Genomic DNA, 19081 nt, shown 5'->3' on the forward strand with positions numbered 1-19081 from the left:
TATGCTCTCCAATTTAACTCTCCACTCTTTTTGTCACACTTGTCCTGTGTAATAAAACATAACCTAAGTTCTCTGACATTTCTGAGACTACAAAGATTGTAAATGTTGCCTGGAAAAGATGTGAATATTCAAAAGTCTGGTCCTAATTCAGCAAGGCAATGGGACTTAGGTTAACTAAGAAATGCATATACTGTAAATGAGACAATTTTAGCAAAGATTGAAGTAATGACACTGAAAGATTTGTTAGAAGTCGCGTGAGCCAGCAATAGCTGAATCTTCAAAATGGATTAAATCAGGTTAAGTACAGGACAATTCAGTAAATTAGCTTACCTAGTGCTTAACTGAAATGTAGGTACTGTATATGCAACATTTTCAGGCTCATATAAAATTGGCCACCTCGGCATATGTGTTCTGAGACTTTTTCTATTACATATCAGTGTAGAAATTGCATAGCAGGCTGAAGATTGTGGAATTTACTCCCATAGAAACTAAAGGTGACAACAAACCTCACTTTCAGATCCAAATATAATCTATAGAGGAAACAATATACAGAAACTATATGCATGCAAATCTCACTGGTAGTTTCATAAATACTAGCAGGAAACACTGCCAGTGAGAGCTAAAGACAGACTTAATGAAATCTAACATCTATTCTTTAAAGTTGTCATAACATCAAGAAGCTTGAGAGAGATTATGTGACTTTTTCTGTGTATTCTTTCTGTGCTCATTTCTACTACCACCACAGGGGGTAATGAGGGCTGATCTCTCACTCCAGATAAACCAATAAGCAGGTTACCAAATTACCTAATCAATTGTGCATAGTCATTTCTGCCTCCCCTTTTCCTCCCTTCCTCCTTCTGTTTTGTTTTTATAGTGTGCATTTTAATTATATCAATAGACAGTTTCTCCCCGCCCGCCCCATGCTGGGAGTCAGACATCTCTCTGTTTATGGGATGGAAACTTAATGCTCCCAGCCCTGAGATAATGTATGACCCTTTTTCATAACCCACTTGAAGAGATTCATCTCAATACTTAACGCAGTCCAGCCCCCTCAGAGACAAAGACCCCAGGTTCACATGTAATTTTCCATTTCTCAAGAAATATACATTCACAAGTATAATTAATATTTCATAACACGTACTTGAGGAATCAGATCTTGTCATGTCTGTTTCAGAAAAGATGCCACCATCAGTTTGACCCCAGTATAAAAAAAGTCTAGCTGAAATTTAGCACACTTTGGTTTCTTTGTGAAAGCAAGCACGTTTCTGTCATATACAGTTCTCAGTGAGGCATCTTTGTTTTCATTGCTTTTGGCTTTTCTAATGTATTGTTACATTGCCCTGTCAATCAAAGCTGAGACAAAGTGCCCTGCATTCTGTTGTTGGACACCTTTGACTACCCCACAGGAATTTTTTTAAACACTCTTTCTCTGTTAAGCAATGTATTACATAGCAGTGCTACCTTGATGTGGCAGACTTGAGGCTAAGTGGTGGCACTTAACTGTACAATACTGTCCATATATGAGCAGTAATGCCTGTAGATTTCAGATGAGAATACTCACTGTTTACCTATCAGTGTTACTTAGCATCTTATATTTAACTCTAGTGTTCCAGTTGGAAAAGAAAATAAAATCCCAGGAAACCTGATGCGTACATTGGGTTGGGGCCACATAGAGACCTATCCATACAACGTAGTCATGTTAGTCTCTAAAATGCCCTGAGAGAGGAACAAATTTATTTTGAGCATAAGCTTTCGTGAGCTAAAACCCACTTCATCAGATGCTTGCAGTGGAAAATACAGTAGGAAGATCTGTGTGTGTACACACACAGAGGACATGAAAAAATGGGTGTTGCCATACTAACTATAATGAGAGTAATCAGTTAAGGTGGGCTATTATCCTCAGGAGGAAAAAAATTTTGTAGTGATAATCAGGATGGCCCATTTCCAACAGTTGAGAAGAAGATGTGAGTAACAGTAGTAGGAAAAAATTATCATGGGGAAATAGGTTTTACTTTGTGTAATGACCCATCCACTCCCAGTCTTTATTCAAGCCTAATTTAATGGTGTCCAGTTTGCAAACTAATTCAAATTCTGCAGTTTCTCGTTGGACTCTGTTTTTGAAGTTTTTTTCTTGGAGTATTGTGACTTTGAAGTCTGTAATAGAGTGACCAGGGAGATTAAAGTGTTCTCAGACTGGTTTTTGAATGTTATAATTCTTGATGTCTGATTTGTGTCCACTTATTCTTTTGCGTAGAGACTGTCCGGTTTGGCACACCAATCAGACGTCAAGAATTATAACATTCAAAAGGACATTTTCTAGATGAAATGACATGGTCCATTTAGAGACCAAATTTTGACACTCCCAGTTGGGATTTTTCCATACCTCAGGTAGGATATGCATCGGCTACAGGTGGGAGCCCCAACAATGGTAGGAGACCGTGTTACTGGGGTCCTGCAATGGAGGGAACATGGAGAGATGTAGATCCTCAGGAATGAGGAACTGGCCCCAGGCCTCCTGCAGATCTCGGCCTTTCATAAGAACTAGTGGTCCTGATCATTGTTCTCTGCTACACATCCAGCCCTCCTCAGAGGTAGAGCAGCAGCTGACTGTGAGTTGCATTCCTCCTTTAGTGAATCCTCCTTTTTGTGGCTTTTAATGTCAGAAGGGTGTGTCTTTATTCTCTGGCAGGTAAACCCAACATGTCAAATTTTTAATCACTGTGATATCTATATTTATGATTTCTGCTGCTGTATGTCTCCCCTGACCCTTATAGCTACTTTAAACAATTGAGCTTGCTGTATGACAATGACCTGTCTTCATTTTATTGTTAATGAATTTCAACAAAAAGTGTATCTGTGAACCTCCTTTCCTGAAGGCAATACGGAAAGCCAGCAGCTTTGTTCAGCAAAAATATCTGGTCTCCTTTGAAATGAACAAAAAATGATTATGTAGATTGAGAAATATACTGTTACAGATTGTTATGCAATTTCAAAGCACTGTATACCAGGAAGAAGGAAACTATAAGAAGGATTTTTTTATATAAAAGAAGTGATGGTTTGCCCCATAACTGTTGTTTCAACACTGTTTATGGGACCCAGTCTATCCCTGAAGTTAATGGGTGTCTTTCCACTGGTTCATTAGGATTTGGATTGATCCATAATTATGGTTTGTAAAAACTGACAGCTCTACATCAAAACCATAGGTTTCCATATAGCTCTCTGGAGTAGGAGGTTTCAGTGATAGTCATGTGTGCTGATCCCTTTTCCTGATATTATTGCATTACTAAAACTATTTATTCAAAGCCCATCATCATGGTATCTGGATGCCTTGCAAGTTTTAAGTTGAGACAATGAGCATCTCACTAATAGAGACTATCCTGCCTGCTGCTTTACCAGTCAGGTAGGAAACCAGGAGTTAAGAGATTGGGAAGACCTGTGCAATCGAGGTGCTTCTGGTGACTAGGTTTAATAGTGACACTTTAATAGTGACTAGGTTTGCATTTAGTTTGTAGTCCCACAGAGAGGAAATTCTAAGTATGTATATTGCTTTTAACTTCCTTTCTATGTAACTAAAGGTTAGGGCAGGGGTGGCCCTAGATTAGCTGCCAGCAACGAGGCGAATCATGCAATCGGTGCCCCCACCCCCAAACCCCAAAGGCAGATCTAGGCTGAGGTTTTTGGTAAAATGGGAAACATTTTGCCCTTTTTTCCTTTTAATATTTTTAAGCTTTTATTTTTATTTTTATTTTTTTTAAATAGAGGCTTAATTATTCGGTTTGTCCATCCATCTGTCTGTCCAACCAATGTTTCTGAGATCACATAAAATAAAGATACGAATTTTTCAGAATAGATTTTTACACAACAGCTAGATGATATTTCAGTCTAATTTCAAATAAAAATGCATTAAAAATGAATTATAATTTTTATTATTACAAATCCAAAACCATCCATTACACTATCCTGCTTTAATTGCCATTACCATCACATCCAATATAGAAAGAAATAAGAAAACTCTTCAATGAACTTTAACCTGTATTTACAAAACACTCAGAGTAAAAAATACTCTATGCTCTTAAAACATGACTTTTCTTGCTTTAAGTTTTGAAAATTCAGTCACTAGTTCTTTTAGATCCAGTTTTCCAGCTATTTCTTGCTCTTTTGACATTGTGGCAAGTCCAACAAGTCTCTCTTGCACCATTGTTGAAGGCAGATATATGTTTTTATCAATTTTAATTTTGAGAAGCTACATTCCCCACTAGCTACGGAAACTGGCAAAGTTAAAAGAATGTGTAGAGCTATAAAAATGTTTGGAAAACTGTCTGAGTTTATTTTCACAAACAAACTTCAGTACTTTTTCAGGAATGAAATGTTTCTTAAGTCGTCTTGAAAAAGCCTGAAGCTCACTACACAAATCTGTAGCATCAATGTCTTCTGAATTTTCATGACTCAATGCTGACTCATTTTATACAAAATTCTCTTATCTGTTTTGCTGTTTTCTTTTGCAAGCTGTGGATATCATATAGAAAGCCAAATACTGTCTCTAGCTGCTGCATCTGTTGAAATCTTTCGTCAACTGAGTGAATAGCAGTATCAAGGACTGTGAAGTAGAAATTCACTTTGAACCTTTGTTTTGGGTTCTGAATGGGTGTGTCTTATCCTTCATACGAAAGCTTCTGTTTCTTTTGCCAAATGCAAACTGGATCTGGTTCAAATTCTGTCGGAAAGTCTATTTTTAAAAAGCATATGATGTAGGTGCAAGAAAAACTCAAATAGACATCCTAATATCATAGTCTAAAATCTCTAAAAGAAACTAAGGTCCAAGAGCAGGCATCAGAGGAGTGCTTGATCTGCATGTTTTTTATCAAAGTTACTTATCGTTGGATTTCAAAAAGAAAAGCCTGATTTTGAAGAGTAGTAATACCTGGAACAAACATTGCAGTCTTTCATTTCCACTTCAGGAAATAGTCACATGTTATTCTTATATGGTAGGAGCAATTCCTCCTGTTTTTTAGAGACAGAATCACTCCAGTGCACTTGTGTCATCTGTCAGTTTAGCAAATACTGTCCTATAAGACAGGTTTCAGAGTAGTAGCCGTATTAGTCTGTATCCGCAAAAAGAACAGGAGTACTTGTGGCACCTTAGAGACTAACACATTTATTTCAGCATAAGCTTTCGGATGCAAGAAGTGATCTGTAGCCCACGAAAACTTATGCTGAAATAAAGGATATAAGGACTTCAGAAACTTTGTCTTGCAAATGCTGACATTAGTTTTTGGATGACCTTTGCCAGCAAAGTGTGTGTACATATAGCCAAGTCAATATACCTGAAGAAATAATGGACTATGATGATGTATGTGTTTCCTTTCCAGAAAAAGAAATCTGTGACTACCCACTGTCAAGATCTGTCAGGTAGCTTTGTAGAGAGTAATGGTCCTGGTGATTGATTGATTGATTGTTTGTTTTTCCCTTGTTACATATGTTGCAGCTGGTTAAGGTCTGAATTTGCCTACTCAGACCAGACCACCATACAGTTTGTTGGGCTCATACCCTGCATTTGTCCCACATGAATTTTGGAGACCATCCCTTTCTGAAGAACTGCAGGGATAAGAATGCATCATCCTTTCAGAATTAGGCCATTGGCCATATGAAGGTCATTTTGGTCCTGCCAATATGGTAGCAGGTCTGTTGGAAGTTGACTCCTTTGACTCCACCCTCTTTGGCAAAGCAGAGTCAGTTTCTGGCAAGTCTCATCCTTCAGTTGTCTCATCCTTCAGTTGTCTCTAATTTGCTGAACTCAGCTGGCAGATGCTGGAATTGCTGCCAGAACAAGGTCATTGTAGATTTTGACATCTTTCTCTCAAATCTTTTCTTCTTCCATTGGTAGCTGCTCAACTGGGGATCTAGACAGAGTGTCTGTTGCTATAGGTGCTTTCCCTAGTATGCATTCAGTGTTGAAAGAAAATCAAATCAGCTGTTGTCTAAATCTGTGAATCCTAGGTGGAAGGTCATCCTGTGGTTTTGAACCCAATAGTGCCACTAAGGCCTTGTGCTCTGTTTCTGTGTTAAAATTCAAGTCAAACTGATATGCACTGAGCCATTCACAGACCCAAGTGACTGCTAGAGCTTGATTTTCCCACCTGAGCATACCACTGTTTAGTTTCTATGAGACCTCTTGATATGAATGCAATAGATCTCTGGTCTACTTCTGGCTGCTTTTATTGTGAACAGTGCTCCTAAACCATATGAAGATGCATCTGCTGATACTGTTGTTGGATAGTTTCCTGAAGAGCGTTTTAAAGGTGGAGATGTCAGTAGTTCTTTTTATTAAATGTGTGTTGTTGTGAGCTACCCCAGATCCATATATTGTGACCACTAAGGAAATCTCATAAGGGTTTTTTTAGATGAGCTAACTTTTGGAAAAATTCCCAGAATGGTTTGTTATGCCCAAGAATCTTTTTACAGCAGAAACATCTTTGGGTTTCTGTAAAGTGAGTAATGCCTTGACTTTGTCTGCATCCAGCTGAATTCCTTGTTTGCTAATTATGTATCCTACAGATTTTATCTGCTCCTTTACAAATTCACATTTCTCTTTCCAAGTGAGGCCAGTCTGTTGGAAGCATATCTAAACTGCATGTGGTCACTCATCATGTTCATTTGTATTTCTACCAGATACCAGCATAACATCTGCACGGCCAAGGATGCCAGGCAAATCTGACATGATGTGAGAGATTCTTTTTGGAAAGTGTTCTGGTGCTGAAGGTGTACTGAATAGGAGTCAACTGAAACAGTATCTTCCAAATGGTGTGATGAATGTAGTTAATGGTATAGCTTCTTTAGCAGGGAGGGTTTGCTAGAAGCCTGCTGTAACTTTAAGTGGTCTTTGGCTTCTGATAATTGAGCTAATGTCCAGTCAGCTCCAGGAAACATGTGTCTTTCTCTGCACACACTTTTATTAAGTTGTGTCAGGTCCACACAAATCCAGAGCAAGGGCTGTGAGAGCAAAGAGGGTCACCGATAGCACCAACTTTATTTTGTTCTCCCCTGACAGCTCTTCTAGCCCTGTGAAGACATGGTCATATATCTCATGTATAGTTTGTTTTTTTGCCATTAATGCATTCCAGTCTCTCAAGTAGGTGAAGTCCTTATATTACTGGCAGCTGTACTTCGGGGAGTTGTCAGTCCTTGTATTACATATATTATTTGTTGAAGAACTTTCCATCCTTTCTCCAGTTTCCCAAGGAACTGGCCACAAACATCCAATGTATTGTTACTAGCTCCATGTAGAAGTTTATTAAATCTTTGCAAATCTGAACATCTTTTTTTGGAGTTTCAGCGATTGCTGCCTGTAGCAAAGCGAGACTCACTGGTGCGGCGCCTCCTGCTGGTTGTCCTGGGAATTAGGTCAATTCCAGCTTGGAGCACCCTCTGCTGGCCGGTGGTTCACCTGCCTCAGGCCCCCGTGTCCCTCCCAGACCCCAGTGTCCCTTACCCTGGAGTTCTGCCCTCTGCAGTACCCCTGCTCTAGGTCTCCCCTCCCAGGGGAACCCCCATCCCTCTCACCCACCTTGCTTCAGTGACTACTGCCAGTTGTCATCTAGCCCCCACTCACTGGGGCAAACTGCTGTCTGTAAAGGCCACTCATCATTGGTAAGGGGGTCAGACCAGCTGCCTCTACCTAACCCCGAGGTGCACCTCTGCAACCCCAGTACCTGCTTTGGCCTTTCCCAAGGCCTGCAGCCTGGGGAGTTGCCAGGCCAGAGCTCTCCAGCTCCTCCTCCCTTTCCCCAGCACTGCTCTATTTCTGGTACACTGAGCTCCCAGGCAGCCAGGTACTTCTCTCTCCAGAGCAAGAGAGAGACTGCCTCAGCTCCTGGCTCACAGCACTTTTATAGGGTCGGATGTGGCCGCAGCTGTGGCTGCTTCCCCAATCAGCCTAGCCTTTTTCAGGAGCGAGACAACTGCCCCACTACACTGCCCTAATATTAGTTTTAAATTTAGGGTTTTTTTACCATTAGATTCATGCTTGTGTACCAAGGTGTTGTCTGTTCTGTTGAGGTTAACGTCCCTAGAAGTATGGACTCATTGTTATCTGATGATAACACTCCCTCTTAGACTGTTTCCACTACTCTTGGTGACCTGCTTTAGGCCAACTCCCCCGATTCCCCAAGAGGGCCCTGCGCCCTAAAGAAGAGCGCCTAACTTAGGTGCCTTTTTAGTTTTTACTCACCCAGCAGTGCTCCGGCGGCAGGTCTTTCACTCACTCTGGGTCTTCGGCAGCATTTTGGCGGTGGGTTCTTCAGTGCCACGGAAGACCCGGAGCACCGCCGGGTGAGTCATCCCTGCCATGGCCCCATCACAACTATTTGAATCGGGCCCCGCACTTCCTAAAGCCGGCCCTGCCTGCACGCTATTGCAAAATATCCCATTTTGTGGCATTTCCTACATTTTGCTTCTTCATTGGTGCCAGCTGCGGCTTGGTGTCTTGCTACATCTTCCACAGCTTTTCCAAGCTTCCCTCCTTTTAAGGTTGTTTGGTCTCCCACTCTCTAGTTGTGCACTGTTCTTATGTTGGAAACTTTGTCTGACTGCTTCTGTTACATTCTCTTCACTGTGTCGGTATCATCTGATGCAGTCTCCCTTATTCTGCTAGCATGTAAGTCACACTGCTGTTGCCTTATGGTTGCTTGCAGTCTTACTTTTCCTATAGCTTTTGTTACTGTGAGATCTGGGTGTAACTGATGCTGTGCTGAAAAATTGGTGTCTCTTATGCCAACAACTGTCCCCTCTCTTACTAGTTCTTTTAGCGTTCCATATTTATAATGTTCAGCAAAACTGTGCATTCCAGTAATAATAGTCTCAGTTGTTTCCCCTTGTTCCTGTACCTCTGATTAAGTTTGATCCTTTTATATATAATATTCTGTCTGCCTATTACATGGGATCAAAAGCCTCTTTCACTTTGGAGTAGTCTGTCTTTTCCTCAGTAGTGTGGGGTTACAGTATATAGGATGTCAGCAGAGCATCACCAGTGGCACGTATCAAGGTGTGTATCTGGTATTCTTGTGCTTTCTCTGTTAAATCAGAAGGCATCCAGAATCCTCAGATGTATGGATCCAGCAAGGCCAGCTGCCTGAGTTAAAATCAAACTTCTTTAACAGAGACATTGGTGCTACGGGTTCCATTGCAGCAGGCAGAGCCCTGTCTCAGTGCAGCATCTTTCACTGGTCTCCTTCCTGATTTTCCACCTACCCCACTCACTCACCACTCTGGCAGTCTGGGGGTCTCTCTTCTTTCCTTCACTCCTTATTTAGAAAGAGGGATCCACTCACTTCTGACCCCATGTAGTGAGAGGACATAAGTACAAAGAGTCATGCCTTAAGCAGTGATTAGAGACCTCCAGTCCCTATCCAGGAAGTTCCTACATTTATTACATCCCGGTTATCTCTGGTGTATGTGGAGACCCAAGGATGCACACCACGTGAGGGCTTGGGATCTGTCTCTATGAAAACACTTAGGCCCTAGCCTCATGCTTCCAAAACACTTCTGTGGTTATTATAGTTGATGGTTCCTTCCTGTTGCCAGCACTGCAAATATCAGGTGTTTACAATGGACTGTTTAGTGACACCTACAATCCACTCTGCATCCTGGGGTTGCACGCATGTAAATAGGATGATGCTGCATTTATTTGTCTTGCCCTTTCATGTGCATCTGAAGTCAAAAGTTCCCTCAGTGCAGTCGTCTTGGGAAGGGCGACTATTTGGGTTTGAGTGCACAGGGATCCAGAAACAAAGGGTGCCCTTTAAATTATGCAGAACATCATTTTGCCCAGAAACTGGTAGATTTTGCATTACATCAAAACTAATAGCTAAAATGAAAAAATGAGAGGTAGTCAGTAACAACAGGGCTGCTTCATCTACAGAGATTTTAGGTTTTCATTGCAGCTTTCCCTACTTCACCTTAGAACCATTCAAAAATGCCAATGTTCACATAGGATGAAAGTCATCTCAGTGCTATGGATCTATGCACCATTTAAATCCCACTAACGTCCTTTAAGTGCTGACCCTCTATACAAAATGAATTTCACCCAATGTCAATAGTTATGTATGAAATCTGAGCTTTTCACAAGTTGTTCCAGATGGAATTTCACTATTGTATAATTTTAACATTTCTTCAGAAAGATTTTTTTGTTAGGAAAGTGATCGAAACTGATTTTTGTCTCCTCCAAAAATCCAAACAGTTCCCACAAAACTATTCATATATTCACAGAAACATAATCTGTTCCCCTATTTGGTTCTGACTGAGGCCTTGATTCAGCAAGGTACTTAAACATGTGCCTAACCATGAGCATGTGAGTAGCCAATGAGACTATTCGAGTATTTAAAATTATGCACATACTTATGTGCATTGCTGATTTCTGGCGGGCTGCAGGCCAAAGGTTGCCGATCCCTGCTCTATACAATCAGCATTCTTCTAATAACTAATTCAAATGGATTATGTTTAAATGCAGCTTTTTAATGTCCAGAAGCAAATAGATTCCAATATAGACTTTTGATAGGTACCATATAGTGTTTCAGGTGCAGCCATATGTCCCATTCCATCTCAGACTTGCAGACATAACCAAAGGGTGTTCACAGTGTCATTTCAATAGTCTGTGCCTTACTTTGTTTGTTCCTCCTGGTATCTCTTAGAAGAGCCTCTCTTGGTAGAGTTTTTCAAAATGACATGTTTATGGGAGTGAACTGGCAGACAAACAATGTAATGATTGGATAATATAGCGAAATATGATTTGTGCTTCACTGCAATAAAATGATGCAGGACCATATTTGATGTGGCATTTGAAATAGGAGAATCTAATCATATAAAATGGATTTCAGAATGGTAATTGGAAAGTTTTAGAGTTGGCTTTCTTAGACGATATAATTGGGCCTGGATGAAGTCATAAAGTGAGGTCTCGGTGCCTTGTGGAGTTGAAGCCTCTTTGAAATTCTCTATAAAAATGACCATTTGTGCCAGGGACTTGAATAAAACTTTAATATTAAGGTGCTTTGTTGCATGAAGTTTTAGTCTCAAAGGTAACGTTGAGTCATGTAGCATGATAAAGGAATTTTAACTGAGGTGCTTAAAAATGAAGCTCTTTAAGTATAAAAATCCAATTTTGGACTTCATTTAGAATGTTTATGAACCATACAAAATGATATTATACTTTCTTATCATAAAGAGTATCTCAATTATTGGTTAGAACACTTTTTTTAAAGGATTTTTTTCCATTCAATTTTACTAATCACCTCCAATTACTTAGTATTCTGAAAAATTACAAAATGTCTACCACATGTGGAATTTACCTTTGGCGTAGTAATTTGATATATTACTGAATAATCCAAGCAAAAGATGACAAATGGCTATTCAGTTCTGAGGTACTCAAGCACAGCTAATATATTAAGTTTATTTTGGAAAACTGAATAATTATGGTTTGCAATAAGAGGTCTTAATTTAGCACTGCAATGTTCTAATAATTTAAGATACAAACTAAGTTTGAAGGCCCAGAATTGGATCTGTAATACATTAAAATAACTATAATTTGATAGGGGAAAGTCCCTTTGGATTTTGAATATCTAACTGATGCCTTAAAAAAGCTGCTTCTTATTTTTGTATGACCTATAACTTTTTATTTTATGCTCTCTTTACTTCTAATCATCTAGTGACACTTCCAATGCTGTGCTAAGAACAATGATGTTGGTGCATTCATATTTTTAGTGTGTGCACAAATTGGTGCAACTATAATTGAAATAATTTAATGATCCATAAAAAGCTAACTTCAATATCCTACAAAATGTCACACTTTGCACAAGAGTAAGAGGGTATGAGAGAATCAAAAGACCTGTTTCTCAGAAGGCAGGTTCAGGTTCTTGGCGCAACAGTGTGAGTGTGTGTGAGAGAGAGCTCCATCCACAGGGGATATGAGTCTGTTATATCCCCAGCTAGAGAATTTTGCCTCTTTAGTTCAAGCTGTAGCAACTCATGCTTTTAGCTCTGGAGTCTCTGGGCTCTTTCTGTGCCGTCCTCCCCTCTTGTGAAAATAATATTGATCACTTCCTCTCCCCTGCCCTCCCCTACAATTTCTCTGGCTTTTGAGGAGAGGGGGAAGAGCTGGACCTGATTCCTGCAGCAGCCTTGATGGGCTGCTTTTCCTAGGGTGACCAGACAGCAAATGTGAAAAATCAGGACAGGGGGTGGGAGTAATAGGGCTGGGATCGGGAGGGGCAGAGATGGAGTGGGCCATGGTACACATGCTGCAGAGGTTCCATACAGTGCTCTGGCCAGGGGCGGCTCTAGGAATTTGGCCGCCCCAAGCACGGCGGCACGCCACAGGGGGCGCGCTGTAATAGGAGCCTATATAAAAAAAGCCCCCAAAATTGGGACTGTCCCTATAAAACTGGGACATCTGAACACCCTAGCTTTTCCCTAGGTGACACACAGGAAAGACAGTCAATCAGAGAGGGGTTTCTCCTGGGAAAGGCTAATAACCATGTGTCATCTCCAGCAGAGCTGAGTTGGCAGCACTGGTCCCATCCATGTTATGGCCACTTCCCCAGGCTGTCTATGGGCCAGAGCCAGGGCCGGCTCCAGACCCCAGTGCGCCAAGCGCGCGCTTGGGGCGGCATTTTGTCGGGAGGGTGGCAGGCGGCTCCGGCAGACCTTCCGCAGACATGCCTGTGGGAGGTCCACCGGAGCCGCGGGACGAGCGGATCTGGTGGACCTCCCGCAGGCATGCCTGCGGATGCTCCACCGGAGCTGCGGAACCAGCGGACCCTCCGCAGACACGTCTACAAGAGGTCCCCCGGAGCCGTGGGACCGGCGACCGCCAGCGCGCCCCCTGTGGCGTGCCGCCGTGCTTGGGGCGGCCAAATTCCTAGAGCCGTCCCTGGCCAGAGCACTGTATGGAACCTCTGCAGCATGTGTACCATGGCCCACTCCATCTCTGCCCCTCCCGATCCCAGCCCTTTTTACTGCCTGTCCCTTGCACCAGGTTTGCAAAGAGGTCCTTGGGAGCTAGCATAGCATTCCACCATGTCTGTGCTGGGGAGATCTTCCTCCAGCTGGATATGGGACTCTTAGGGCCTCTTTACGTGGTGGAAATAGCTGGATTTGGAGTAAGGATCTCATCCCTACTAATTTACATAGGCTGCACAGCCTGCACTCTGCTTTTGCACATTGAGGGGAGCTGAAACCTCTGGGTCTGGCAGCGGGAGAAGCTGGGTGAGCTAATGCACACTTAGCCCCTTATTCCAACCTAAACTCTGTCTCTTCAGGTATTCTGATCCACGAGTGGAGCTGGCTATGCTTTGACAGATGCTCAATTCATCTCCCTGTGCAAATCAGTGTATGTTACTGCAGTGACTCACACGTTTCCTCCACCGTGCCATGAGCACCCCAGAGATGAGCTGCAGGAGAGATGGAAGCTGATAGGGGAGGTCTCTTGTCAGGGTGGCTCCTGTGGGGGAAAATGCAGTCAAGGCTGAAAAGGAGGCAGACAGCAGTGATTCGCCAATGAAGAGGAAATGTGGTGGATTTAAACTCTGCATTTCCACTTCCCAACACAGGAATAATCAGTGAGCAATAGCATAGGGTGCAAGGGACAGTGAGCTGAGGAATAAAGGGTTCGGTGAACTCATTTTCATGAACTCTCTGCCGTCCCTATCTCCAAGTAGCTCTGCAGTATCCGTGCACACAGGGCTCTGTGGTTGCAGTTAGTCTTCTTGATGTGATGTTTCTCAAGTTGTTTGGCCTGCATATGCTGTTCTGAGTATGGCTTAAAGAGCAAAATAATATTACAAAATGACTTGAAAGTGTACTTTTAATCATTGTGATTCCCATTTTATCTAGATTTTAGTGTCCTTCAGAAAACTTATCAACTGAAGCTCTGTGTGGTGATGGGGAGCGAGGGGTTGGGTGGATAATTAACATCATTCCCATTTGCACATATTGCTTTTGTAGACATCAGATTCAAAGGCTGTGAATCTGTCAGAGATAACCATCTGCCTCTCTCAGCTATTGCAACTGATTGTTCTGCTGTGCTTGTCATATTGGTACTTGTCTTCGCCGCCCCCCCCCGCCCCCCCCAATCTGTCATGTTGGACTGACATTTTGGTGATCATCCATAAAATGAAACTATCCTGATCCTCCTCATTACCAATGGCATCAGCTTCCTACATGGAGGATTTACTCCTGACAGCAGCATTTTCATCATGAATTTTAAGGGACAGATGGACTCTCTGAACTGAAATTCAAGTAAAGGATTCCTCCTATGGATGAGGCCTGTCTAACCGATTATCATTCCCCATGTCCAGACTAGCAATGCCCTTCTCTTCAAACTTTGAATGAAACATTCTCTCTGGCATGGAAAAGCTCACCCAGATGTTTTCACTGGACACCAGCTTTTGGAGCGGGAGGGTTGGCATTCAGGGATCAGGAGCTGTGACTAATGTCTTTCCCTGTGTCCATTACCTGTCAGACTGCAGATGAGGGCCATGTCCTGGCTCTCACTCTGAGACAGTGGCAAGATAGTCAGTCTGAGGTTTGGATTGAATCATAATTGGCCTAGTGGTATTTTATTCAATACTGATGCTGCTTACTGTCTGTCTGCAGGCAAGGAGTTTGAGCACTCTGTATTTGTGTTGCTCTACATTTCCAGGATGAGGGTTTCTAAATTCACCTATTCCTTCAATTTGTCCTTGGTTCAGGATGACCGTTTCAGGGAGGCAGATGTGAAAGGGTTTTGTGTCCTTGAGGTTTAGTTCCTTCATGTCTCTGAGAAGTTTTTAGATACCTAAGTTTTGAGGGGGGTTAAGCACAGAAGGACCATTTTTCTTTGTTGGCTTACTCTTTTCACTGTTTATTCCACAATAGAATTGCACTCTTTAAATTCTGTTTTATACAGTGTCCTTCAAGTTTTCCCCTCTCCAGAAGTAAATATCTTGGGAGTGGGGAGATATCTAAATAATAGCCGTCTTGTCATTTATCTTTTTTGAAGATTTCCATGCACAGGATTTCCACCCACCTCTCTTCAGAAGTTAACATACTATCTTTTGCTGTGTGTTGCTTTCAGAATGGGGGGTGGGGCGGAAGAGTTCTTCACACCATTGGTGAATACCTGTAGATTCTGTGGATTTTGGAAAATTGACAGTTGGGGGTGTTAGGGGAGCTCTTGCTAGCTGCTCATTCAGGAACTGACTGAGAAGATTCTAAAAGGAGCTGAGGTAGAGGCATTTGGATTGGAAGACAGGGGAAGGACATTTTTTTCAACCGCTAATCCCGCAAGGGACCAAAAAATTCTAAGAGTTTTGGGTAGTTCTTATGTGTTTTATGCTAGGTAGATGAAATTCAGGAGTGGAAAATGCTACCTTCAATTAAACAGATTTACAGATGATTTTCCAACCTTTCCTCCATAAGGTTTTGTAATTAATTTGATTAAATGTGTTGTTTCCATATATTGTCACATGGAGGATAATTACAGGCCCTGTGCTCCCTAATTTCTAGTAGCAGTGCTCTGTCTGCTTTTCCTGTCTAAAGTGGAGATCAGATTACCACTATAATGATTTAGGCACCTCTGATTGTTGATACCTGCACTCCACACTTGTCTGGCTGCTTTTGGGGCTACCAGGTTTTTAGCCTCTTTCCTGGAAATTCTGCCTGTCAAGGCCAAGTGCCTTGAAGAGTGGCATCTGATCACAGGTTGTGCACCACACAGTTAGTACCAGCATTGAAAGACATAGATGTGAATACAAGGTAGTACAGTGACAGCCAGCTCAGCTGTCAGTAATGAAACGAGTTAATCCATGATTCAGTAAATTTTAACATAATCATCTTAAATGGCTTATGCTGTATCTGGGTTTAATATGTGCTGTAATGATAGTGCTGTAATCTACAGTAAATACTAAAATTAAGGCTGCTGTGCTGTAAGGCATGGAGTGGAGCAAAACTGAGCAATACATGGTTGAGAGGCCCCCGAATCCATGGAAGGGGGGACCTGCAGAGCAGAGCCAACATAGTAAGTTCCCCCTTTCTGGGGCCTGCAGAGTTGGGTGAGGCATGACATGGCTAAGAGGTGGCCCAGGAAGGAAGAACAGCCATTTTATGCTGCAGGCTCACCACAGGACCCAACAGAAATATCACCAGGGGAACATAGAGTTGTCTCCAGCATCTTCTCAGTAGACTTCTGCCCTGTAGATTGGCCACAGCACAGAAGAACAGAGGTGATGTTCATCTCCTAGCACTCCCAGGGGCCATCTTTGTCCTTCTATTCTTCCTCCCCTGCCTTTTTTCACCTCTGTTCACTTTGTATTTATGTTTACGGTGTATTCTGTTTTGTTTTCCCAACCCCAGCCTCTCCCCTATTCCTACTGGGTTGGTCCTTGGGAGTGTAACTCATACTGAAGCCCAAAGGATGGAAGATAAAATCAAACATATTTTTAGGACATTTGCATAATAAGCTAACACAATTATGAGTGAGAAGAAGGATAGATTGAAGACATTGTTTTATTTTAAAGAAAAGAGAGGATGAGCATGAACACACTCCAGTTCTCTCCCACCCCCCGCATGCCCACACAAGAAGAAAAAGCAGAATTTAAGCTAGGTTCATGCACAGTACACAGTGGCCGGTATGTGATCTCAGCTCAGTGCTGTGGTTAATAACTACTTGCTGAAAGTTAGTGCCATTTCAGACAGGCCTTGCTGTGCTAAGAACTGCAAATACCCCATGCTTCCAGAGAGTATAAATTAAGTGCTCAGGAGTGACATTTATACTGGCTGTCACCATTAAGTTTCAGTGTTAATTTCATCTTGGATGTTCACTTTATTACTGAACACTTCATTAAATCATAAACAATTAAATTTTATAATTGAGGGGCAAATCACAGAGTTGACAGCTTTCAATCACATGATGTGTGTTTGGACTGAATAACTCCAAATAAATATCACACACATGAAGGAGCTTTGTTTTTAAAAAACGTAAAATCTCCAACTATAGCTGCTATATCTGGAACAGGTCAACAGTGTGACCGTGACTAACTATGCTTAATTGTTACTATAGCTACTTAAGTAAGACCTATAAAGCAGCCGCTGATTAATTGCAGGCTTGTAATAAACCAGAGCCATGGTGTTTAGAAGGAAAAAAATGTGTCTAGTTAAAGCATGCTATTGAAAACCTTTTGTAGCTAAATGGGCCCAGACACTGAGCTGAGCTTCTGTTCCAGGAGTCAGTTCTTATGGTTCTCCGATTCTCAGGATAGATTCGTCCAACAATGAGCCAAAACAGATTTTAGAGCAGCCTGGGGGCTGGTCTATCTTCTGCCATCTGGCTATGGTCACCAAGAGGCCATATACTAGCTGAGCATAGCTGGTGTGCAAAGTGTTCCAGCTACATCCTTGCCCTGACATGTCTCTTGCAACAACCCCAAGTAGGGAGATGGTACACAGGCTAGCTATATTAACTCTGTGCCAACTGAACATGCTGAACAAATTCTCAGCCATGCAGATCTGGCTGCTTTTCAGCCTATTTGTGCCATTCAGGTAGCTCCATCTTCTAGCAGTGCTGGGTGTTTGTCTGAACAAAGAAAAGTCCATTTTAACACCCACACAGATGATAAACTTTTTCAGAACAGCATTGGACTCCCTTTCAGCAAGAGCATTCCTCCCCAGGAAAAGATTTCAGATAACAAGCAATCTGATAGCACAGGTTACTCATAGACAAAAGAACTATGGTCAAGGTGTGCCTTTCTCTTCTAGGTCATATGGCTTCATGCACTGATGTGACACCATTCACCACTGCATACAGGCCTGGCTCTGGTCTGACTAGTCACCAGACAAAGATCACATCAACACCAGAGTGACCGTTCCCATCAGGGCCATCACCTCTCTTACCTGGTGGTTGAACCCAGATCGAGTAAGAGTTGGTGTCCCCTTCATTACTCCCACCCTCAGTGCCACCATTGTAACAGATTCATCTTTTAGGGCTGAGGTGCTCACCTGAACTTCTATACCATACAAACTACCTGGACCTCACCGGAGGCCAGACTGCACATCAATATACTAGAACTAACGCCTGGCATGCAGGGCTTTACTCCCACTCATTCATTCTCTCCATGTCCAACTGATGTCAGAAAATATCACCAATGGTCCTTTACATAAACAAACAGGGTGAAACAAGATCTCTTCCCCTATGCCTAGAATCAGTCCGGCTTTGGAACTGGTGCATCAGAAACTGCATCACCATCCAAGCCACAACTTTCCAGGTGCTCAAAACTCTTTAGCAGACAACCTGAGCAAACACTTTTCTGCAGTCCACAAGTGGGAGATACACAACTCTGTCCTGAGTGAGATGGTCACTCAATGGAGAACATTTCAATGGGATTGTGATGGGCTGGACCCCCTGGGATGTCACCTGGTGTGCTGGGACGCCACTCAGCCAGACTATTCTGCCAGCCTGGGTCCCCTTTACCTGGCCTTTCTGGGTTAGGCTCCCCAGCCTTTTCCAGCCAAGCACACAGGCAGGGCCACACCCAGCTGCACAGAGAGACAGAGATCCGCTCTGGGAAGGCTCAGCTTAAGGAGCTTGCCACAGCACCCAGATGTCCACCCCTCTCCCCTTGGAGTACAAACCCAAAACTATATGAAATTTGCCTCTTCCATTAATGTGGAGGAGGGTGTACACAACTTCTCACCCTCCCACCCCCAGTTAGGAAATCACATGATCATTGTAAACCAGAAATAAGTTTATTAACTATAAAAAGTGTATTTTAGGTGGTTAATGAGGTAGCAAACAGAACAAAGCAGATTACTAGGAAAATAATACAAAGCAGGCAATCTCAGCCAGATTCACTAAAGAACTCATGACAAATAATAATTTCTCATCCTAGTTCTTGTAGAGTCCTTCACAGGCCTGGGTCCAGCAGTTCTTTCCCCCAGTTCAGGCATAGTTGTTTCCAGCAGTCATCTTGGATGGGGCAGCAGGGGAGAACTGATGACCTGGATTACCTCACTCCCCACCCTTAAATAGGATTTGCATAAGGCGGGAGTACTTTGTTTC

General features: G+C 42.5%; 1 protein-coding gene across 8 annotated transcripts in view; it reads left to right on the plus strand.

Annotated features, from left to right (window-relative positions):
* LOC120371739 (glypican-5-like) overlaps positions 1–19081 on the plus strand; it is a 627960-nt gene that overhangs the window by 401707 nt on the left and 207172 nt on the right. Inside the window, exon 8 of one of the 8 annotated variants that reach the window (XM_039487910.1) lies at positions 6670–7023. The exons of the other annotated variants lie outside the window; for them this stretch is intronic. Coding sequence (XP_039343844.1) covers positions 6670–6681 — 12 coding nt within the window. The 3' untranslated portion in view covers positions 6682–7023. Of the gene's footprint in view, positions 1–6669; positions 7024–19081 lie in introns of those variants that run through there. 8 annotated transcript variants of the gene reach the window in all.

The sequence above is a fragment of the Mauremys reevesii genome, linkage group 9 (genome assembly GCF_016161935.1).
Source record: "Mauremys reevesii isolate NIE-2019 linkage group 9, ASM1616193v1, whole genome shotgun sequence".
Lineage (NCBI taxonomy): Eukaryota > Metazoa > Chordata > Testudines > Geoemydidae > Mauremys > Mauremys reevesii.